At 33.6% G+C, this 26260-nt stretch overlaps 1 protein-coding gene across 2 annotated transcripts in view; it reads right to left on the bottom strand.

Moving 5' to 3' along the window:
• ATRNL1 (attractin like 1) overlaps window positions 1-26260 on the bottom strand; it is a 683154-nt gene that overhangs the window by 420904 nt on the left and 235990 nt on the right. For both annotated transcript variants that reach the window (XM_060286203.1, XM_060286202.1), the window contains exons 22-24: window positions 24586-24680; window positions 20831-20909; window positions 18683-18840 (exon numbers count right to left, since the gene is read on the bottom strand). In XM_060286203.1, coding sequence (XP_060142186.1) covers window positions 18683-18840; window positions 20831-20909; window positions 24586-24680 — 332 coding nt within the window. The remainder of the gene's footprint in view (window positions 1-18682; window positions 18841-20830; window positions 20910-24585; window positions 24681-26260) is intronic.

Here is a 26260-nt window from a genome sequence, read left to right on the forward strand (position 1 = left end):
TAATACCTATTGACTGATGTTAATTCCAATCTCTACAGTTCCATAGGAATAGTTAAAATTCTAGTCCATGTAAAAGTTCCAATTCATTAAACCTTATTCATATGATATAATTTACCTCTTCTGGATGTATCCCAGTTTGTCAATGTCCCTGTGAATATGTGGCAACTAGTACTGGATATCCTCTATATGCTTATAATACAATGGAATAAAGCTGTTTTTCTTGTTTTGTTTTGTTTTTTCTGGTATGCGGGCCTCTCACTGTTGTGGCCTCTCCCATTGCAGAGCACAGGCTCCGAACGCGCAGGCTCAGCAGTCATGGCTCACGGGTCCAGCCGCTCCGCGGCATGTGGGCTCTTCCCGGACTGGGGCACGAACCCGTGTCCCCTGAATCGGCAGGCGGACTCTCAAACACTGTGCCACCAGGGAAGCCCTAAAGCTGGTTTTTGAGAAAGGATCATAGACTATATTTTTGGGCATGTTAGTCTTTGAAATCCCTATTATACATTCAAGTGGGCATATCAAGAAGATAGCTAGATATGCAAGAAGTCTAGTGTTTATAAAATAGGACTGGGTTGAGGTATAAATTTTTAAATAACAGTTTTCTAGTGCCCTGAAGATTTCCACCTTAGACATTTTCAACATCCCTTCTACCACCTGAGTCATTAGGTCTGACACAGACTGAGGTCTACCTAGCCTTCCCCATATGCAGTACTTTTCAGAGTAGCCAATATCCCTAGGCCCCCAAATTTCAAATTATCCCCATAAGTATATTAAAAAATTAAGGGAAAATATGAACCATGTGAAAGGAGAATCAGAAAACATTTGAAAAATAAAATAAATGAAATACAAAGTAGAATGGATGTATGAATACAACAAATTAGCATGTTGAAAGGACAGACTGAGGAGGAGGGAGAGAAAAAAGAAAATTTAAAAGAAAAGCTAAAAGATATTCAAGATAAAAATAGAAATGTGATCAAATAATAAGAATCTCAAAATAGCAAAGAAAATTGGAATGGAAGAAGTACTTGAAGGTATAATGGAGATATGTTTCCTTGAATTAAAAAGAAAGATGACAAAAATCCTTCACCTATACACATTACAGTAAAATTAAATAATATCAAATTAAACCAAAAAATTCTTATGGGAGAGAAGAGAAAGTTTCAGAGAGAAAGAGTGTATCACATAAATAATAAGAAATAGAGTGATGTGGCACTAATTTCTATAATTTAAATCTAAGTTGATATTTTATCAATAAAATATATATCTAGTTTCTAAACCAGCTAAGAATTACTTTACAACTTCTTCACATTTGAAGGCCATTTCAGTTTCACATGACTACTTTTATTGAGAATCAAGAATCTTGCATTTAAATAATATTTAACACTGATTAAGCACTTACTACACATTTTGACATGTATTATCTTTTTAACCTGCAAAAGTATCCTAAGACAGAGGGGTAGGCAAAATTCTAATATGGCCCCCAAGATTCCCAGTCCTTGATGTACACACCCTGTATATTCCTTCCCCTGAAACTGTGAAAATGATGGAAGTCATTCCATTAATTTGGTTACATTATATGGCAAAGGTGATGGAATAGTCACTCCCATGATTATTACATTACGTCAGACTCCACTTTGGTAGACTGAAGAGAAAAATTTTAAACAAAAGAGATTCTACACCTGGCACTGAAGAAGCACCATGCCATGATGTGGAGAGGGTCAGGTGGCAGGGAATGGCAGTCAGCTTCTAGGGGCTGAGATCATACCCTGACGGAAAGCAGCAAAAAAAAGTGGGGACCTCAGTCCCACAACCCCAAGGAACTGAATTCTGCCAAAAACCAGTGAGCTGGGAAGCCAAGTCCTTTTGCCACAGATGAGAGCCTGACTGACACCATAATTGCAGCCTGGTGAAACGCTGAGCAGAGGAACCAGCTATCTGTGTCCAGATTCCTGACCCACTAAAACTGTAAGATAATAACTGCATGTTGTTTTAAGCTGATACATTTGTGGTAAATTGCTACTTAGCAAGAGAAACTGATAAAGGTAGACCCTATTATCATCTCCAGTTTTGTATGTGAAGAAATTAAGGTACTGACACACACACAAAAAAAACTTCTTCCCAATCATACACCTTGAAAATGGAGAATGTAAAACTGATGTAGTCTGATTTAGGATCTGTGTTCTTAATACCTACTCTTAATACCTACTCTTTACAGCCACCAGAAAAGCAAGCAACTGTCACCTGAAGACACAGATTAAAAACATTCACGGAATAGGCATTGATGAAAAATACTGTATATAATTTACCTTGCACCAGGTTAATTGTGTATTTTAAAAACACAGGAAGCGAAGCCTCCTTTCTCACTTTAATAACAACTGCATCATTTCCTCAGTCAAATCTGTAATATTTTCCTAATATAGGCAAATATCAATTTCAGAAAGATATTCTTATTCCCTAGATACTGATATACTTTTATCAAGGTTACCTATGATTGCATATATTTGTTGATTTCTGGTCACTAGCAAACACCTCCTGTCCCCAAAAGGAATTATTTTATTCAAATACTTGTTTTCTTATTGGGGTAGTCAACTCTAGTCTTATATCTTCCAGTATGGAAGCTAAAAAAGCTCTTTCTGGGAGATTTTTTTTGTCTTCCACCCTCTGGTACAACAATGGAATAGACAGGTGACCTAAATTTGCCAGTCAGGCTCATTCACCTATGATTTTCAGATCTTAACTGAGTAATATGGATGAACTGAAAAAACCATGAGACTTCATTCACTAGAGTAGTCATGCTTAGGTAAGAATGTAAAGCACTTCATAACTGAAAACTTCTGGGACTAACAGCTTTCTGCCTATTGTAAACCAGATTATTTATTCTCCCTTCACACTGTTAGCAGCATGTTATACTAATAATACTTTTTCCATCTGTTTGTTATCGGAGATAGCTTCTGTTCCTTACAAAGAATCTTAACTAACAAAACTATTTACTATACAATTTCATTTTTGGAGAAGAAAAAAATGTTTTGTTTTGTTTTACAAGAAGCCTTGTGACTATAAAGATGAGGGAAATCCTTTGTTGCACTAATAAACTATCTACATTACATGCTAAGACTTTTCAAAAGAGTACTATCAGAAAGCATATATTATCCATACATCTCTCCCTCAGGAGAAATACATTACTCATCTCTTAATTTAAAAACTATTCATTGAATTACTTCACCTAAGTGCTGGGGACAGTTTCTACTATAACAGAGTTTTGAGGCTAATAGGGGATAAAGGAGTGAAACAATAATTACAACAGAATGTGATAAGCTGAAGGATGTAACAGTTTAAGAGGAGAGTTATGTATAAGGCGAAGTTATATTTGCACTGAGACAAAGGCTAAGCAATAGTCAGGAGGTTAAGACAACAAAGGTCATTGAAAAAATGCAGAATGTAAAAATGCCCAACAGAGACAAAGAAATGAGAGTAGACAGATGTTGGGGGAACTACAAGTAATTTGGTATGGCAAGAAGTAGAGATAATAAAGACAAAGGGAATATTTCATAAAAATAAAAGGGTCAATACATCAGGAATATTAGCCAATGTAAATATTGTATAAAATAGTGCAACTGCAAAGAAAAAAGAAGAAAATCTTACAGTATTGAAACAAGAAACAAACAAATCACCAAACATAGTTGGAAATTTCAAAAACACTCAGTAATTCACAGAAAAAGTAGAAAGAAAATAAGGATACAGAACACTGAGCAACACTATCAACCAAATATTCAATTAACATTTAACGAATAACGAACAACTGCGAAGCATACTTGTTTTTTTAAACACATATGGATTTTCAGTAAAAGCAACCATATTCTGGGCAAAAAGCAAACAAACAAAACTCGAAACCAATAAATCTATAGGATTAAAATCATACATAGTTTTCTCTGGCCACAGAGAAAATTAAATTAGGAAATAATGAAAGGAAGACACCTGGAAAATTCCCAAGTATTTAAGAATTAAATAAGACACTTCTGAATGACTCATGAGTCAAAGAACATATCTCAAGGGAAATAAGGAAATATTTAGGTGTGAATGAAAATGAAAATAAAACTTTTCAAAATTTGTGGAATGTGCCTAAAGCAGTGCATTGAGGGTAATTTATAGCTTTAGAGGCATATAAAAGAAAAGAAGAAAATTCTAAAGTCAGTGATCTAAACGCTCACTTTAAGAAGCTAAAAGAAAGTTAATTAAACTAAATTATTTAAATTAAACTAAACATTTTGTTTTCAACTGTTATATAAGCAGGTATAATTCTTGTACTACTTTTTGTTGTAAGTTATCAACCTAATATAGATAAGTAAAATAGAAAACATTTATTTTAAATGTTATGGGAAATTACAGAAAGATTTAAACAGGTGAGACTATGTAAGAAGATAAAAACACTTTCACATACCAATGATGATAATGGTGCTGAGGAGGGAGAAATGGTGATCACCTATCTACTGCTTATTGCAATATTTACTGTAGTATAGGCATGGTTCTATTTTACATAATTATGTCATTTAATCATAATGATAACCCTATAATGTAAGCACTACTGTCTTCATTTTATAGATGAGGTAACTAAAGCTAAGATAATGGAATAATTTAACTGAGGTCACAAATGGGGGACAGACAGATTTAACAGAAATCAGAGAAAAGTAGTTCAGAATAAAAGAAGTCGGTGAGAAATGCTACAAAGAACTGAATAGCATTAGGATTAACAAGTATCCATTGGCATGGTAACTACGACATTATTACTGACAAGCTGACAGGTATAGTTTAAAGCTGTTTTGCTACATACTAGCGGTCTGATTTTCAAAATACATGACATAATACAAATAAATGGTAGTAGCATGTCATTATAGCGATTGAAAAATGTGGAAATTTTCTGGAATTCTAGAATTGGTTTCCAATCGTACTTACAGTCTGTTTTCTGCTGTCTTTCACTACAAATGTGTATATATAAAGGAATTTGTGCTCCTGTGAATGGTAAAGATGCCATCAATTTCTTCTTAATATTATCCTTTTTTTGTTGTTATGGCAGTGTCCCAATATTAGTTCAGTATTCAAAATCTTAGCAGTGTTATACGGATCAGTCCCACATGTGTGCTGCCTAGTTGGCAGTATGAGACCTGGGCAGATGTCTACCTAGCCTGTAATAGGTATCTTTGGTATCCTACTTCTCAAAGACTTTGGTATCCTAATTAGGATCAGTTCCATTCACTAACAGGTCAGGGGTGAACCAAGAAGTTAATAAGCAGCTTTATGGGACCGATCATCTGAATTCTTACCTTCTGCTCTTTCCTCATACTTTCTGGTTACCTGGAAACCTCCTTTATAGTCCACTGGCCATAAGCTGTCCATCTCTGCAATTGTGCAATGGTGGCAGGAAAACAAAAGAGGGCAAATAAAACAGTGGGGTTTAGCCCCACCCTCTGGGAGTTGTGTCTCTATCAGAGAAGAAGGCTCCCTGCCCTCAGAGTTGGGACTTTGCAGCTTCTCATTCCCAGTGGCTTTTGTAGCCACTACCACATGACCATTGAACTGCCTGACTACTGAAGCCCAGGAAAGTGGAGAAAAAGGAGAGAAAAAAATGGTGCGTATTTCCCACCCTCCCTGAACTTTACGAGTTCCCTTTTCCACTCTTTAGGCCAAAAGTAGAGAGTTTCTTCATCTCACTCTTTCTGCACCACAGTGCTCACTTCTGGGTCTGGGGCCAGCGAATTCAATGGGAAAAAATGTTAATCTCAACACCAGTTCAGTGGTACTTTGAATTCTAGTATTTTTTTCCAATCTGCCTCCTGATAATTACTTTCAGAGACCTCAAATTGCTATATCATGCATTCTGTCAAGATTTTTTTGGTTGTGTTCAGTGAGAGAAAGGTCAACATGTGTTTACTACTCCATCTTACCTCTTATGTGGAATAGGAATGCTTCCAAGGACTAGTCCAACAAACAGTCTTTTATTAGTTTTTATTAAAAGTTCACGTGTACTTCAGAAATATGTCAATTCTGTCATCCTTGGATGCTATATTATCTCTTTCTCTCATGTATATACACACACAATTATATCTATTGTGCTGCATCAATCTTCTTTTATTTTAGTGATACAAAGATATTTTATTCCTCCTTATTCTATTAGCAAATGAGAGTTAAAAGTGGGTTAAAGCAGGGGCGTCCCTAACCCCGGGGCCATGGACCAGTATCGGTCTGTGGCCTGTTAGGAACCTGGCCGCACAGCAGGAGGTGAGCGGCAGGCTAGCAAGCAAAGCTTCATCTGTATTTACAGCCGCTCCCTATCGCCTGAGCTCTGCCTCCTGTCAGATCAGTGGCGGCATTAGATTCTCACAGGAGCAAGAACCCTACTGTGAACTGCGCAGGCGAGGGATCTAGGTTGCGCGCTCCTTATGAGAATCTAACGCCTGATGATCTGAGGTGGAGCTGAGGCGGTGATGCTAGCACTGGGGAGTGGCTGCAAATACAGATTACAATAGCAGAGAGGTTTGACTGCACAAAGACCATAATACATCAACTGCTTGCAGACTCATATCAAAACCCTATCAGTGAGTGGCGAGTGACAATTAGGCTGCATCTGTTGTCAGGCTTTATAGTGGCAAGCGAGTTGATGTACTTCAATTGCACAGCTGCATCTGGTGTCAGGCTTTAAGTCAGAATCCAATACTTATTTTATTCTGCTCGTAGCCCGCCCATTATTTTATTTATCACTTCTGTCCGCGCCTCTTTCCCATACTGTGCACTTGTCTCAGTCACAGTTTTGGGAAGCCCACAAGCTAACCCTAGCCAAAATGAGTAAAAAACAAATGTCGCTGGAGAGCTTCTTTGAAAAGGGGAAAAGACCCAATGATGAGACAGCAGAAGACTCTGGCTGCCAACAAAAAGGAAGCTGCATTTAAAAGAAAACACCAAGAGTCCTACTTAAATTACCGGTTCACTGCAACAGGTGACTGACATTCTCCAAGCCTGCTTTGTAAAATATGTGGCGACCGGCTATCCAACGAAGCATTGAAACCTTCAAAACTGCTTTGCCACATGGACCAAGCACCCCGCATTAAAAGACAAGCCTTTGGAGTTTTTCAAAAGAAAAAAATGTGAACACAAAGAACAGAAGCAATTATCGAAGGCCACCACTTCGTCAAATGTGTCTGCACTAAGAGCATCATTCTTAGTGGCTAATCGCATTGCTAAAGCTAAGAAGCCCTTTACTACTGGTGAAGAGTTGAGCCTGCCTGCTGCTAAGGACATTTGTCATGAACTTTTAGGAGAGGTTGCAGAAAATAGCAAATCAATCAAAGGTACACACTTCTAGAGAATCAGGTAATCTCTCAGAGAATTGCTAAACAGCACCTACCATAATACTGTTAAGTTAGATGGGAAGCACTTTTGCCTAATTCAAAATTTTAGACAATTTTCTAAAACCACCTCCCTTCAAATCATAAATACTCTTCAAAAGGTATTCTTCAGTCCCCCAAGAAGGTGATTTCACGGTGTTTTCGCCTAATTCATACACATGGGTGTAGCAACAGCAAGAACTGTTAATCAACATACATACAGTCTCCTTGTACGCTTGCCAACAAATCTAAAGCCACTTGGTATTAAGCCACTAAGTCAAGAAAGTTAATTTCTGTCTTGAGGTTCCTTAAGGTATCTAGGACTGGGTATTCAATAGCTTCTATTTTCATGAAGATTTTTTATCCGATCTTACTTTTTCTTCTGTTCTGAGGCTAGAAACCAAATCTAAGCAATCTGTCTCCGCCAATTCTGTCTTCAGAGCCTAACAAGTTAGTGAATTATTCTTCCTCCAAAGTCCCCCAAATCTGCTAAGGATCCAGATCTTCCAGGAAATTACCCTGACAACTGCATGTAAGACTGGGACACTAAAAGCCATAGAACAGTTACCAGACAAGTCTTCTAGAAGGCTGTTTAGGTAATGATTGCACATATTAATACAACGCTTTTTCCTTAGTAGTGGGCTTATTATATCTGACTAAAGTTATTCTCAAATTTAACACACAAGGGAATGCTTTAATTGGACAATCTGTTGTCCAATTATATTCTGGAAAAAATGAGGACACATACGTATTAAAACTATGCAAATAGGGCTTCCCTGGTGGCGCAGTGGTTGAGAGTCCGCCTGCCGATGCAGGGGACACGGGTTCGTGCCCCGGTCCGGGAAGATCCCACATGTCGCGGAGCAGCTGGGCCCGTGAGCCATGGCTGCTGAGCCTGTGCGTCTGGAGCCTGTGCTCCACAACGGGAGAGGCCACAACAGTGAGAGGCCCGCGTACAGCAAAAAAAAAAAAAAAAAAAAGGAAAGAAAAACTATGCAAATAACCACATTGATATAAAAGTAAAGAGACTTCCACTCTTTAAAAAAAAAAAGCATGTATTCCTGAATTCCGTAGGATCACTGAGAGCAACATATCATTCAGAGTGTTTTATTTATTTGGCATTAGCAAAGATCAAGAAGAAAGAGAAAGGCCTTCATCATATTATCTATCAGAAAAGAGAATATTAAAAATGATACCACAATATTCCCACTCAAAATCCCATCCACATTTAAAATTTTCTCATTAGTTCATGTAGCCCTATGTATTTAAGTACTTTTCCATTGGACTGTGAAACAGCAATCTGTTTTCATTAACTTCACACATTTTGAAGCTACATTTTGGGCACATACAGATTCAGGATTGTGCCATCTTTCCAGTGTATCTGCTACCTCTTTATCATTGTGAAACATACCTCTTTAACTCTAGTAATGACTCTTGCTTGAAAGTTTACTTTGTGTGATCAATAGTTTTCTTTTGGTTAAGTTTGTATAGCATACTTTTGGTATACTTCTACTTTCAACCATTTTGAATCATTATATCTAAAGTTTGTCTCCTTTAAGTATCAGGTTTTATTCAATCCTGTATGACAGTTTTAGGCTTTTACTTGGTACATTTAGACTACTTAAATTTAATGTAATTACTGATATAGCTAGGTTATACTTCTCTTCTTACTATGTAATTTTTATTTGAACCACCTTTGTTATACACCATTTTTCTCTTTTCATACCTTGCTGTGAGCTCATAAAATATTTCTATTTGTCAATTCAACTTCTCAGTCAACTTATTTCATTCCTTCCTTTCTCCTTCTTTAGATTTACCCTAGAAGTCATAACAACTAGAGACTCTTAAGATTCATTCCTTGTACCATTGCACTGATATTGCTAGCACCACAGACTACTTCAGTTCTACTTACCCCATTGCTCTTTGCATTACTTTCATCATCTATTTGTTGTTCTACAGAAATTTAAACTCCATGAGCTATTTTTTAATCCAGTATCCATTTAAATTTACCAATTCTGTTATTCTTCATTTCCTCTCATGTTTCAATGTTTACATCTGAGATCATTTTAAAACTTTCCTCTGCTTAAAGTCCTCTCTGTAGTATTTCTTTTGGCTCCAATCTAATGTCAGTAAAATCCTTCAGATTTTTTTGTTGTTGGAAAATGTACTTATCTGACCTTGATTTGGAAAATGTGTTTGTTGTTTATAGTTGACAGATATTTTCCGTCAGCACATTTTCTCCCCGCTAGTGGTTTCCATTGAGAAGTCACTTGTTGGTCCTGGGACAAGTAGGCTAGTCTAAGCGTGAAATTCTCATGGAGATGGCAGGAAGGCAAACGGAAACATGCAAGTCCTCTTAGGTTTGAGGCTCAAAACTTGCATATCCACACTACTGCCTCGTTAAATTCTTCTCCATCTTCCAAAGCTCTTATTATCCCACACCACCACCCCAATCATTCTACACCATCACTTTTCTGCCATACAATCTGGTTTCCAGCAATTAAAAAAATCTGTTTGCTCCCTGATGAAAATTCTTTCATTAAACTTTGAAAACCCATCTCTCTTGACCAGAATTCCCTCTCATACATCTGGTCCATGAACTCCTATTCATCCTTCAAAATCTTGCTTCAATATAACTCTCTCCAAGATGCTTCCCTGCTTCAATATCACCTCTGTAACATTAATAAAGGTGGATCTACAATTTAGACTCTCCAGTTCGCAAACACCATTCACATTGATGTTAGCCACAGTGAATAGCTCAGATAACATTTTATGACTGAAACAAAACCAAAATATGTCCCTGAAATTTTATATAAAGGCTCTAGGAGAAAGTCTTTTCCCTTTTCTGTCCGGGATGACTAAATTAGGATTCTATAAATCCAACTAAAATAGAATAGAATACAGTCAACATACTTTGTGAAACAGAACCTACAAACAGAGAGGGAATAATTACATTAGCCAATTCAAAAATTATTTACATAACACAGTATAAAGAATGTCAAGGGACGCAGTTTTAGGTAAGATGGTCGTAAGAGGAGACAGAGTTCCTGAAGTTCCCAGAGACATTTCCTTTGGATGCTCTGTTTTTCTAAGCCTGTAATATCCCTTGTGTTACTTCAAAGCTAATTTAAAGTTGGATTTCTTTACCTACAACTGAAAGAATGCTGATTAACATATTTTATGAGCTACTTGAGGGCAGAAACTACTTTGTGTACCATTTTATCCCCTAGCAAAGTATTCTGTGTGTGACTGAAATTTAAGAAATATCTGCTGGAGAGTGTAGCCAAAAATTTACATAAATGTTCAATATCCACCCCACTTCCATAGGAAGCACGACTTTATATTAGCCTTTGACTGAATAAATACAGAATTAAATACTAAGTAAATAACAATCATTACCATTCCTTTTTATTTTGTTAGTTTCCTGCAGAAATTTATCAAGTTCTATTATCATGCTAGTAAGTTTCATCCTATTAATAGCAATATTAGACCCAAATTGGATCAAGCCAAATGAAATATTTTTCTACTTTCTTACATATCAGTAAAAACTTCTCCTAATTCATCTAATACTTTTTAAATTGATCTGTTAAATCTGTTCAAACATATATGGGAACATTATAACTGAAAGTAGTCAAAAGAACTGAATAGGAAAAAGTACCACATAAAAGTATGAAAATACGATTGACATTAATTAAAGCAAAATCTATGTGAAATGTTTGGCTTACAAAAAGGATATGATACAAAGATGTTTTGTTATGCAAACAACAAATAATTAAATAACTCTTCATACATTTTTTATGCTATAGCATATAAAAAAGAATTAAATTACAAGTAGAAAGTTCTAAAGTAACTTGAAGTGTTTTCTTTCAGCTGTACACACAAAGTGCTCTCCCTGTGTAACAAGTCTACCAAAGCAAATATTTTATAAAAGTAAAAATGATCATAAAAGTTAAATGTTAATTTTTATCAGAAACCATTTTTGCTTGTTTGAAGCATCACTGATATAACTTTGTGAAAAGAAAAGAGTGATTTTTATCTTTGGACAGAGGATTCTTGGTACCTCATGGTCTGATGGATATTTTTCAACAGGAATTGGGTTTTTTGTATTTTTTAATTTCAGCTACTTTTCAAAATAACTGCCTCCATAGAGTGTAGTTTGTAAATATTTATGAACAATTTCATCTATGGATTGTAAACTTTCTCATAATTTGCAGCTTCTTGGAATTTGCAATAGTGTGTGCTGAGGAAATCTAAAATATATAGACATATGTCTACAAACTGACTGCCATTTATCTGAAAAGTACTTGAAAACTTAAATACAAGCTATTCATTAAAACAATTTACAAGTAAAAGCATAAAACACATACATAGTAACAGTCCCATCCTTCAGCAGAACAAATTTATGGCTACCATGCTAATCCAATTACCATTCAGACTCAAAATTAAATGTAGGATTTCTACTTCCTTCCAAAATGGAGTGACAGGGAATGGATTTATCCTCCTGCCAAAACAACTAGTAAAGCAGACAAAATGTATGAAACACTGGTGTTCAGGTATTGGATATCAAGCAACGCAGGACAATGATCCCTGAGTAGAGAAATAATGAGGTAAGCCTTCTAATGCCACAGATGATTGTGGATTTAAGGCTGGATCAAAAGGAGAGTGAACACAGGTGCAGTCCAAGGTGTAGCCAAGGTGGCTACAGTGTACAAGACAGTATACTGGAGAAAACAGAACTGCCCAGAGTCCCTGTGAGTCTTCAGGCGAATACTACTTACTGGTGAAGAAACTATCCAAGGCTGGAGAAAGAACCATATGAAAGGAGCAGAGAGAAGAATCCTCAAAACTCACATAGGGTTGGGAACAGCTCATGGTCCAACCAGTCAGAGATGGATAACCTGTAATTCATGTCTCACAAAGTAGAGTACCCAGAAGGGCAGTACCTCAGGAATGGAAAGATTAACGCTAGACTAAATTATGCTTTGTTCCTGCCGATCAAAGCACAAAAATAAGCCTTGAAAAGATCAAATTTTTCCAAGTAAATTAACTCCACTGCAGAAAAAAGCTAAAACTTATCTATCAAAATTAATAAATATCTAGCACCCGAAAAGGTAAAACGCAGAATGTCTGGCATCCAATCAAAATATGACTCATAAGGAAAGGCAAAATAAAACAATAGGAAAAAAACCTCAGAAATGACACAAATGATAGAATGTGCAGACAAGGACATTGAAAGAGTTATAGTAACTGTAATTCCATATGTTCAAGATGGCAGAAAATCGATGGACCATGTTAAATAGAAACATTTTTTCTAAAAACCTTATCAAAATTCTAGAAATAAAAAATATAATGTCTGAGATGAAAAATACACTGGATGAGATTAATATGAGATTGGATAATACAGAAGAAAAGATTAATGAACTTGAAGATATAAGTACCAAAAATATCCAAAGTGAAACACAGAGAGAAAAGAAAAGAATGAATAAAAACCAAGAACAGAGCATTAGTGGGCAAAGCAACAATTTCAAGCAGTTTAATATACATACAATTGGAATTCCTAAAGAAGAAGAGAGAAGTGGGAAAAAACCAGAAATAATGGCTGAACATTTTCTAAATTTCGTGAAAACTATAATTTTATGAATTTATGAAGGTCAGTAAAACCCATGCACAAGAAACAAAAAACCCCACACCTATACACATCATAATCAAATTGGCCAAAATCAGTGATAAAGAGAAAAAAATTTTTAATGCAGAAAGAGGAAAATGAGCCATTACATACAAAGGAACAGTAAGGTTAAACACATTTCTCATTAGAAACAACAGAAACCAAAGGACTGTATACAGAAACATCTTTAATTAAAGGAAAAATCTACAATTTAAAATTCTTTAACACCCCCCCAAAAAAATGTGAAATAAAGATTTTTTCAGAAATACAGCCAGATATAATGCATTGTCAGCAGATCTGCACTAAAGTGTTAAAGGACGTCCCTTAGGCAGTAGGAAAATGATACTACAAAGTACACACTGCTATATTTAAAACAGATAACTCACAAGGACCTACTGTATAGCAAGGGGAACGCTATGTTATTCTGTAATAACCTAAATGGGGAAAGAATTTGAAAAAGAATAGATAAATATATATGTATAACTGAATCACTTTGCTGTAGACCTGAAACTAACAGAACATTGTTAATCAACTATGCTCCAATATAAAATAAAAATTAAAGAAAAAAGAAATTTGGATTTACAAAAAAGAAAAAGAAATGATGAATATTGGAAACAGTAAATATGTAGGTAAAAGAGAAGATGTTTTCTTATTTTTAATACCTTTAAATAAAACTATCAAAAATAGTAAAAGCGTAGTGTGAATTTTATAATACATGAAGCAGTAAAATATATTCAACAATGGCACGAAGGTCGGGGGAAGGAAATGAAAGTACACTTTTTAAGGTTAATACACAAAAAATGAGTGATGTAATATCTCTTATAGACAATGAGAAGTTTAAGATGTATATGATAAACTATAAAATAATCACTAAAATACCACAACAGAGTTGTAGCTAATAAGCCAACAAAAAGGATAAAATTAAATCATAAAAAATGCTGAATTAAAAAAATATGGCAGAAAAAAGGAAAGAATGAGCAATGAACAAATAAGAAAAATAGAAAACAAATAGCAAGATGTTAGATTTAAACCCAAAGACATACAGTAATACCTCAAAGATACTGTAGGTTCAGTTCCAGACCACTGCAATAAAGCAAATATTGCAATAAAGCATTTCACATAACGTTTTTGGTTTCCCAGTGCATATAAAAATTATATTTGTAAAAAAAAATTATATTTGTACTATACTATAGTCTGTTAAGTGTGCAATAGCATTATATCTAAAAAAATGTATTGGGTTGGCCAAAAAGTTCATTTGGTTAATGAATATGTTGCCAGATAAAGTTCTTGATGAAAATGAAAAAATGTGTCTTTTATTTTTACTTAAAACCAAATGAACTTTTTGGCCAACACAATACATACTTAAATTTAAAAATTCTTTATTGGTGAAAATGCTAACCATCATCTGAGCCTTCACTGAGTCTTAGTAGTAACATCAAAGATCACTGATCACAGATCACCAAAACAAATACAATAATAGCAAAAAAGTTTGAAATATCATGAGAATTACCAAAATGAGACACAGGGACACAAAGTGAGCAGATGTTTTGGAAAAATGGTGCCTATAGACCTGCTCAACTCAGGGTTGGCACAAACCTTCAATTTGTAAGAAATGCAGTATCTGCAAACTGCAATTAAGGAAAGCTCAATAAAATGAGGTATGCCTGTAAATATATATACGTTACACGTACATGATTTAGGATTGGATGAAAAAGACAATTATATGCTACCTAAAATAAATCCACTTTAAATATAAAAGCACAAATAGGCTAAAGTAGAAGGATGAAAAGTAACATAGCATTCTAGCAGTAATTTTAAAAAGCTGGAGTGACTTTGCTATTAATATTTGGCAAAATAAATTTTTATTTCTTGTAAATAAATTTTAAAGCAAAGAATGTTACCAGGAATATAGAAAGTAATTTCCTAACAATAAAGAGGTCAAGTCACCAATTCATCAAGAACACATAAAAACCCTAAACATTTATCCATCTAAGTAAGAGAGCTTCAAAATACATGATGTAGAAACTGCTAGAACCACAAGAACAAATAAACTAACCTACAATAACAGTCAGAGATTTCGACGCTCATTTTTCAAATTGACAGGGCATCAATGTGGACACTAGACGACTTGAAAAAGCGATCAACCAACCTGCCCTAATTGACATTTGTACAAGACTTCACCCAAGAAGAGGAGAACACACCTCTTTTGCAACTGTCCAAGGAATATTTACCAAAATAGATTCATATCTGGGTGCTATGGTCTTCGAAAGGTGATTAGGTAGGTCGTGAGGGTAGATTGCTCATGAATGGGATTAGTGCTCCTATAAAAGCAGTCCCACAGAGCTCCCCACCCTCTTCCATCATGTGAGGACACAGCAAGAGGGCACAGGCTATAAACCAGGAAAAGGGCCATCACCAAAACCTGACCATTCTGGTGCCTTGACCTTGGTCTTCCCAGCCTCCAGAACGGTAAGCAATGAATTTCTGTTGTTTATAAGCTACCCAGTCAATAGTATGTTTTCATAGCAGCCCAAATGGACTAAGACACTAGGTTTATTCATTTTCTATTGCTGTAGTAACCAATTAACACAGTGTTAGTGGCCTAAGACAATTCGTATTTACTGTCTTATAGTTCTGTATGTCAGAAATCTGATAGAGGTTTCAGTGGACTAAAATCAAGGTGTCAGCAAGGCTGCATTTCTTTTTAGAGGTTCTACTGAAGAATCTGTTTCCTCAACTTTTGCAGCTTCTGGAGTCTATATTCCTTGGCTCGAGCCCCCTTCCTCCATATTCAAAACCAGTAATGTTGCTTCCCTCTGACCATTCTTCTGTAGGCACATCACCCTCTGACCCTGACCTCAGCCAAAAATGGTTACATTAAGATTCATGTAGTTAGGTTGGTCCACCCCAGTAACTCAGAGTAATCATCTTAATGTCCTAAACTTAATCACATCTTCAAAGTCCTCTTCGTCCATGTAAGATAATATATCCACAGGTACCAGAGATTAGGACGTGGTAACCTTTGTGGAGCCATTATTCTGCCAAAAACACTGGACCATAAGTCTCAATAAATTTTTAAAATTCAAATCAAAAAAAAATTCAAATCATTCAAAATATATTCTGCGACTACACTGGAATTAAATTAGAGATAAGTGACAGAAGCATTTCTAGAAATTCTCTAAATAGTTGGAAATAAAATATCCCACTTTTAAATACCCCACTGATCAAGGAGGAAATCAAAAAGGAAATTAGAAAGCATTCACCTTAAGACATCAGAAAAAGAAGAGCAAATTAATGTCAAGGAAGCAAAAGAAAGGGAGTAATTAGAGAGAAGAAATTAATGAAATAAAAAATAGAAAAATAAATGAAATTGATAACTCTCTAAGCAGACTGACCAAGAAAAGAAAAAAGGAGAGGGGAAACTAATTACCAATACCAGGAATTAGATGACATCAGTGGATGATATGTGAATATTGTTAAAAATCTTTTGCCAATAAATTCTACAAATTAGATAAAATGGGAAAGACACAACTGAGAGCAACTGAGAGACACAAACGGACAGAGCTCGCTCAAGAAAAAACAGATAACCAGAAAAGCTCTCAATCTATTAAGGAAATTAAAGTTGTAGTTAAAACATTCCCATAAAGAAAATCACAAGTTCAAATTCATTCAATGTTGAATTCTACCACAAATTTAAGAAGGAAATAATATGGATTCTATATCAATTTTTTCAGAAAATTACACAGGAAGGAATACTTCCCAATTTATTTTATAAGGCCAGCAGTACCACGCTACAAAGTCAACAAGATTATAATAATAGAAAACTACAAACTAACATGCCTCATAAACATAGGTACAGAAATTCTTAAAATTTTAACAAATCAAATGCAACAATATATTAAAGGTATAATACAAAATGACTAAGTGGAGTTTACCCCTGATTAGTAAGGATGGTTAAACATTCAAAAATCAATGTAATTCAATTCTATTAGCAAACAGATCTCAATTCAAATAATTTTACTATTTTACGTTTAAAAATGGAAAGTTTATTACAGTTCTGTAAACAAACACACATACTCATCTGCCTTAATATAACATATCCCATAGGACTAATGTGATGATTTTACTCAAAGACTAAGAACTGGGCTCTACCTATCTTGACCATCACAGTTATTTTCCACATTTTATTATTTTGGGAGAGTGGGATATTTTAACTTCATTATTCAAATTCTGGTTTGGCTTCCAGAATATATTACTAGTATGATCTCAAAAGAAAATCCAATTTAGAAAGTTAATTTCTAACCATTAAATATTCATGAACATTCTAAAGTAACTGTGTAATTTGCTTAAAAATAAAATTAGATAGCCATGAAATAAAGGGCAGGAAACAATTAAAAAATGTAACAATTCTTTCAATTTTAATTACTATTTAATAAGCTCAAGGATGAGCCCTTTTGTTACCTTCAATCATAATCTGAATAAAACAAGTGAAATCCGATTAACATTTCTATATAAATCTTAGAAAATGAAATGATATATCCAGCATCCTCAAAGTCAAAATTCTAAAAACCTACAAGGAAATATTTCTGGCATTCTTTTTTTACTATATTAGCATCTAATTCAATCACAATGAAGAAGTAACTTTATCAAATTAATTTCTATTACTATTTACTGAGTAGTAATTTGTACTAATATTTCTTGAACAGGTAAGTAATTTCCTTAACTTAGGCATGGAATCAACCTTACAATAAGAATTTTTCCAGCAAATAAGTGATTTTTACAAATCACTCAGTCCTCTCACAAATTACATAGAAATTAATATAAATAAAACATGCAAAATTTTCTATATAAAAGAAGAGTAAATGATCTGTAATTTTTTAAAGATTATAAAACATAATGGCTCAGCACAGAGCTTGGCACACGTGAGCTATTTAGTAAACTAATTTGAATTCATTCTAATCAAACAGTCATAAAAGGATGAATAAATAAATCCCAACATTAAAACATACTTTTTCTTTTATAAAAGCGTAAATTAAGTATACAAACCTTGACTATTTCAACACAGAAAGAACATCCTAAATGTTCCTAGCAATAAATCAAAAGCCTTTAGCAGCCTATCACTAAACACAATAAAAATGAAATATACAACATATATAGAGTAGATAAAGAAATCAATAGTGAAAGGTAGTGAGCCTTAAAGAATTAACTATTAGGTACTGCTAATCCTAAATTTTTAATGAAGGTTTGAATTATGTTCAGTATATAATAAAGATTACTAAACACAGCAAATGATTTCAAGTTGGACTGTAAGAAAAGAATATCTATTTGACCCTCAAAGAATAAAATTAATCAGAAAATACAAACAATGTAGTTATTTCAACTTTTGATGCATTTTTAAAGAATATAATCTCAATGAAAAATTAGTACATTCTTTGGTTAATTCAATATTATTTGTGTAAACATTTTTTACGAAGACATTCATCATCACAGACATTCACTGTATCCTTTGTATGGAGGGTCGATACTTGTTTTCATATTGCTCAAAATATACAAATCTTTATCACCTCTTTGAACAAAAACAGCATTCTTTTTGTAATGAAAATACTCAGTGGTCATTAGAGTAAATACTATTAACACTTACCTGTATTTTAATGGGCCATGAAAAGTTGCTGACGTACACATAGAAAGTAATGTTTGGATTGCTTCTAAAGTTAAATTTTTCATAGGAAAAACTATCTCTGTATTCTTTTATATTAGTCTTGGAAACTATAGGAGTCTCCTCCCCAGATATTGTTCCAGCTAAAATGTAAATAATAATAACAAATTTAAATAATTCATATTAGGAAACAGGTATCTTTATTAACATAATATATACATATATATGATATTTACTTAATTTTTGTAACTAGACTTATAAGAACATAACTATCCAAATAAAGTCATGTTTTACAACTTAGAATGACGAAGAAAAAAGAAAATGAGATTTGTCATACATATTGATATAATAGAAACAGATTTAGTATAAAAATTATTTTTTACAATGATTAAGTGATACACTGATTAAGTGCTATGTACTAGGCACTGGCTTAGAGACTTTATATTCTATTCTAAAAAAAAATTTATCCCAGAGATATTCCAGCTCTGTTTTTCAAACTGAAAACTGAGCCTCAGAAAGATTAAGACACTTGCCTTAAGTTTATAGCTACTGAACAGTAAAGTCCTTTTTGGAACTCAGGTATATAAGGCTTCAGAAACTGAGTTTTTTCTACTTCTCCACAGAGCCTTTCAAAACAAATCAGGACATATTTCACATGTCTCAATCCAATTTAAAAACGGAAAAGAAATCAAATTTTTTTGTTTACCACAAATTGAACCACCACTACTTTGAATAAATTGGGAGGATATAATTTAAAATATGAGTTAAACGTTCAATTAGTTAAACACATATTGGGTACTCAATAAATATTTACTGAAATTAACCAAATGGAAGAAAGAATTTCCAACAATCTTACCAAGACCTCCACCTTAACAGTAAAAATAATTAGGATACTGAGCAACTGAATTAATTTCTAACTGATGACCTCTTCCAAAATAACCTTGGATGCTTTTTTAAAATGCAGATTTCCTGATGACATCTTCCAAACTGATAAATCAAAATTTCTGAGATTTGGTTCTGGGAATCTGAAGGTTACAAGTGATCTCTTGCATATTAAAACCACTGTTCTAAAGTGATTACACAGGTTTTATGTATTTATGTTGACAAATTTTAAAACTCTTGTAGAGTCAGTTTATTATGCAGAATTTCAAATTTACAGTACAAGTTATCATGAATTCTTATTAATGAAACTCACAGAGCCAAGATTTCACTATATGTTTGCACTACTGGAACAAAATATCTACATAATTGTCTAATCTTTTCCATTTTTACACATGTAATATAAAATCTGGAATTGCAAAGACCTCTTCACTCTTGACTTGTTTCCATTATTCTACATATTAAAATAGCATAATAACTTAATTTTAAGAAATCAAATATGGACTTCTAAGGATCCACATATTTTCTTTAAAAAGCTTCCAGCACTTTTATGCAACAATGTATCTTTTACATAGAAAGTAGAAAGCAACAGAATTTCCTAAAATGTAAATATAAAACTGTGAGAATACTTTTTCATAATACAGCATACAGATTTGTACTTCTTCTTAGTTATGTTTCTTAAAAGTTAACAATTTCAACTTATAAACCTTATTATGGAAGAACTATTAAGTGCAGGGGTTTTTTACCCTCTCTCAGCACCAAAGCTGACAAAGGTACAGGGTAAGCTTAAAAATAATAGATAATTTGGTAATTTATCAGCATATACAGAAAAAATTCACTGTCTTATATCAATAGTAAGGTCAATAATTAAATTTATAGCTTCAATGGTGAATCAAGTAATTGAAATTTCAGCCTCTTTAGTCATTAAAGAAGTAATCTATCTTAATTAAAATCACAGGAATTCATAACACTGTCATAAAAAAAATTAAGTAGTGTAAAATGTTGTTATCTACCTAATTTTAATTGAATTAGGGAGAAAGTTAACACTGTAATGAAGCTTTATTAATAATGCTACTTATTATTTTTACCTGAAACAGCAGGTATTATTATATGCATAATTATGGCATATAGTATATATATATGCCATATAATATTTTTTAATTTCAATTATTTAAATTAACATAAAAGGTCACAGAACACCCTACTACGTATAGAAACAGAAGTGAAAGACACATGACAACAAAATTCTCTTACCTGTTGAACCAACTGACCATGTAATGTTGAGATTAAAGTTGTTTGATGCATTAATTGAAATATCCAAATTTTTGTTTGACTACCAAGAAAGAAAATATTGTGGTTAAAAAAATCAAATTATACTAGATAGATATGTTTACTGTTTTAATTATGTCCATGCTATATTTCTCAAACTGTAAACATCATGTCAATACTCAAGTGAGAAAGTGTCGACGCCAATTATACTTTTTTAATGAAAAAATATAGGTGATAAATTCAAAGGTATATTTAAAGTTCCCATTTATCTTCCCTACTATGATCTGGCCATCTCTATGTAAGCCAGAGGCTGCTACAATTCAATATTTTAGCAATTGTGGCTTCGTATTAATTAAGTCAGGTTCATGAGGCAACAAAATGAGTTTATAAAGACTAGGCATCATTGAGTCAAGCGACCTTGGGTTCAAATCTTAGCTCTTTAATGTACGTGCTGATTGATATAGGGAAGGTTACCTCTCCTTCCCGAAAATCAGTTTCCTTATCTCTGAAATGGGGATTTCATGACTTTCCTAAAGACTTCCTTGTGAACATTAAATAAGATTCTTCATCTTCTTCCTTACCAGGGAACTTCCTTACCAGAATCAAGAAGGCATGATTGCTGATCTCTGAGAAGGGGTTAATTTTTTTATTATTAATGGAGTGGTTCAAAAATAGTTGCTTTTCTACAAAAACAAAACATGGTAGAAACAATGTACCCCTAAGAAAACTTAAATCATTATTTTTATCTTGAAGTCACATCTTCATGATTGTGTGTGCCTTATTTTGGGTCGGGGAAATGTGAGAATAACTGGTATTATTGCTAGAAAGGTCACACAAAATTTGCAACTGATATAGGAAACTATAGAACTCTTCTTGAATTTTTAGTTCATCCTTTCAAGTTTAAGCATTACTGAAATATGTGGTACCATAACTAAAGCCCTATAAAATACATTTGATTAAATGTATTAAAATACATTTGAGGTCAAGGAAATATACTGGACTGGAAGAGGTAATACTGTGACTACCACAGTAAATGAAAAATTAGTCATTTAGAACATTATTGTTAGATGTGGATAAATTCAGCAAGATATTATACAAGAAACTACTCCAGAAATTGTTCACATGAAAGCACTGGCTGGAGATGATGTACAGTGGGTTAGAATTATATCTGTTTTCAAAATATAATAAATGCATAAATAATGTAGGTACCTATTTTTTTATTTTTTTGTAGGATAAGTAGGAAACCCAGACCAACAATCCATTTTAATTTCAGAAATTGTTCCAAGTTGAATTCCTCTTTAATTATAAATTGTATAAATATAATTATAAATTAGTTATAATGATGTTACAAGCATCTTTGGTGGCACTTCTCATGATAGTTTAGTGTCCTTCAGTTTCCAAAAACATGTGTCTGGGCTCTTGGCTTCAACTGAACAACACAGCAGAAAGTAAAACTGAAAGCTGTGACATTTGTAAGAATTCAAGTTTTTCTGGAAATTGAAGGAGGAGAGGATAGCCAAGAGAGAAGCAAACTAGAATTATGGCTAATCTGAGCCTATGTGTATGACACTATGATCATATTGGAGAGAAGGATTACTCACACCCACATTGTGAGTCAGATATCCCACTTATATTAAATGTCTTATATCCTCAATGAACTCTACAAGTACCATTAAACATTCAAGAAGCCAAAGGTAAAGACTAAATTCTGATTCATGCTGCAACATGGATGAACATTGGAAACACTGAAACATTAGGCTAAGTGAAATAAGCCGAACACGGAAGTACAAATGTTGTATGATTACACATATGAGGTACCTGGAACACAGAAACTGATAGAGAATGACAGAGAAAGTAGAATAAAGGTTACCAGAGGCTGGGGGTAGGGGAGGAATAGGGAGTTATTGCTTAATGGATACAGAAATTCTATTTGGACTGATCAAAAATGTTGATGATGGATTGTGGTAATGGTTGCATAACACTGCAAATGTACTTAAATGCCACCAAATTGTATACTTAAAATGGTTAAAATTATAAATTTTACTTTACGTATGTTTTACCACAATAAAAAAGAAGTCTACAGTGTTTACAGTGCACTTATTAAAACATTCTTATTATACAGAAAATGTAGTTTCTGACATTAATATGTCTTTATAAAAATACACACCATCAGTGAAGAGAGTATTATACTTGTAAGAAGACATCCTCAAAAAGTCTTATTTAAAAGTCAAAACTTTACATGTAGTCCCAAGAATGTAGGCATCCCTTAAAATCTAAGGAATAAGGAGTATTTCCCTATTTTGGGGAAAGAGGGCTCTTACTTTACTAGAAAATGAAAATTTAAATTATACTATTTTTTGGCAAGTTCAGTAAAATATTTTAGAGGAAAGAAGCTAGCGAATGCCAGGATACATTTTGAGGTTTCACCTATTTGAAAAACTATTAAAATATATGATATAGATTTAGTAAGCTGGATTAATGTATACTAAGAATACAGCATTTGAGAAAGAGTGACATCAGCAAGATGGTGGAATAGGAAGCCCCAGCACTCATCCCTGACAAAAAGAAAACAATTTAACAATGATAGAGGGACCAAAACACCTTTTTGACAGGACCAAAATCCAGTTAAGAAGTTGCAGGACAAAAAAATGAATACAAAACTGAGAATAGCCACATTATAATGGGTAAAAAGAACAATTTCACTTTACCAAGGTCAGCACCTCCCCCAAGCCAGCACAGCTCAACATCAGAAAGATCAACTTGGCCAATGACTGCTCCCTCAGGGGAAAGAGAGAGTGTAGGATATATCCAACATGATTGTCCTTTAATTGTACTGCCCAAAGGACCTATTTCTGTCTCCACTATGACAGAGAGCACTGAGAGAACAAGCATGTGTGGACATCTGACATCAGGTAAGAGAAAACAAACAAAATGTGGGTGGCTCACTAGAGCCAACATGACTCAGAGAGATTGGGAGAAGGTGCACAACCCTGAGAACTTCTCCCCCAGAAGAAGTTGTTAAAGGGTACAAACTTGCAAAGAGTAGGTAAATCCTAGAGATCTAATGCACAATATAGTGATTACAGACAACAAATACTGTATCATAAACTTCAAAGTTGCTAAGAGACTAGATTTTAATTATTGCCCCCCCAAAATTACAATTATGTGACATGACAGAGGTGTTAGCTCATGCTATGTTTGTAATCATATTGTAATATATGCACATATTAAATCAGCATATTATACAGTTGAAACTTACACAATGCAATGTCAATTACATCTCAATAAAAATATTTTTTTTAAAACCTAGCATTCATATAACTCAGATAAAACAGTTGATTTAGAAAAAATATAATGAAAACTTACTACTATGTAACAGTATATTTTTAAAAGAAGAAAATATATATAAGATAGCCTGTGTTTTGAAGCTTTGGGTTATATTTTCAAAAAGACTACTCCCAGTTTCAGAACGTAATTAAAAGCATAAACACTGTTGTAAGCCTGAAAAATAATAGAAATAATGCATAAATTGTAGGACTATTTACAAAATCTGAAATATCAAGCTCACAAATTCTGTGAATCACAAAGATAACTAGGTCTTACAAAAAGAAAAAATTAACAGGATTAGTCTTTCTACAAAAGCCCTACAGTGTGATAATTCTGAGAAGAGGTACAATTACAATGAAAGATGATGAAAAGCTGTATCCGTTGATATTTTAAAAGTTAAATTATCTTCTCACCTGTTCTGGGTTTGCTATGAAGTTTATGGCAGTATGATGGCGATCATCTTCCTGTAATAAGCTGAATGTAAACTGATAATCAATCAAAAGGCTGTCTGTAGGGAAAAAAAAAAATACAATCCTGATATGTACTTTTAAAAATTGACAAAAGTTAGGTGAAAATATATTGCATATCAGATTTGAAAATTATTATCATTAATTCTTAGTGGCCTATTCAAGACTGGCAAACTATAAATCTTTGTTATCAAGCAACAAAAAGCAAAATATAGATATGAAAGTAGTCCTAACGCTTCAAAATTCTATTTATTACTTCTCTTGCTATTATAAAGGTTCTACAAACACTGTAGCCATTCTGGAAACTACACAAGAGAATAAAATAAAGTCATCCACAATCTTACAATCAGAGAAAAATACAGCTATCACTTTGGTGCATTTTATTCCAGTTATAATTCTGTAGATAGAAAGACGGGGAGACATTTTGGTATCCTAGTTTCATAAAATCAAAATTCTTTGAAAACATGAATTTTAATAGCTAAATAATATTTCATCACATGTCATAATGCATTTACTTGGACCTATTATTGTAGTAATTTTTACTTTCAGCAGTTTTTAAATGACTCTGTGATAAGTATCATTCTACAAAAGTGACTCTTATTAACAATTGGTAAAAAGAATTCAGTGGTAAACATTTTTAAATTTTGTCCATGTATAATAATACTGAAACCAAGGTGAAACATTTAAATGTTATAGGTCATGAATAGCTTCACGTGTTGTGAGTGAAGTATCACTCATAATGTTAAACTGCCACCTTTTATGGATCAGAAAATAAAGGATCAGAAAATAAAGGAATTAAAACATAATTCTGAACCAGTTCATGTAGGTCAAATCTGAAAAAGCCTCCCAGAATAGAACAGAGATGAAAATCACTGAAGAGGAATATTAGACATACAAATTTTCAACATATGCAGGGAAAGTGTTGTTAAAAGCAGACAATCATAACAAATTGAAAGGAGCACATATATGTTAAATATATGATAAAAAATCTGTTGAAGATTCAAACCTAAATGTTAAAAGGAAATGCCCTGCATAAAAGATAAAAAGATATTATTTGGCCATAAAGAAGAATGAAGTACTGATACCTGCTATAACATGGATGAACCTTGAAAACATTATGATAAATAAAAGAAGCCATCACAAAATCTACATATTCCATGATATTATTTATACGATATTTCAGAGTAGACAAATCTATAAAGAGAGGAAAAAGGTTGCCCAAGGCTAGGGGAAAGGAGAATGAGGAGTGACTGATAATTTGTACTGGGTTTCTCTTAGGAGTGAGGAAAATGCTATAAATTAGATAGTGGTGATGTCTGCACAACCTTGTGAATATACTAAAAAAATCACTGAATGTACACTTTAAAAGAGTGAGACTTTAGGTATATGAATTATATCTCAATAAAGTTGTTATTAAAAAAATAGACATCCAGGCATATCCATATGGGCATGTGCACACATGCGCGTGCGCGCACACACACACACACATATATTCATACAAACAAATTAGTTATTTAGAAAGCAAGATTAGGCAAGATGCTAGGTGATCTTGAGTAACAACATGTCAAAAGACAAGAAACTGAAGCAATATTTTATGAAATATACATACTCAACCATCCTG

Source organism: Globicephala melas, chromosome 16, assembly GCF_963455315.2.
Source record: "Globicephala melas chromosome 16, mGloMel1.2, whole genome shotgun sequence".
NCBI classification, from domain to species: Eukaryota; Metazoa; Chordata; class Mammalia; order Artiodactyla; family Delphinidae; genus Globicephala; species Globicephala melas.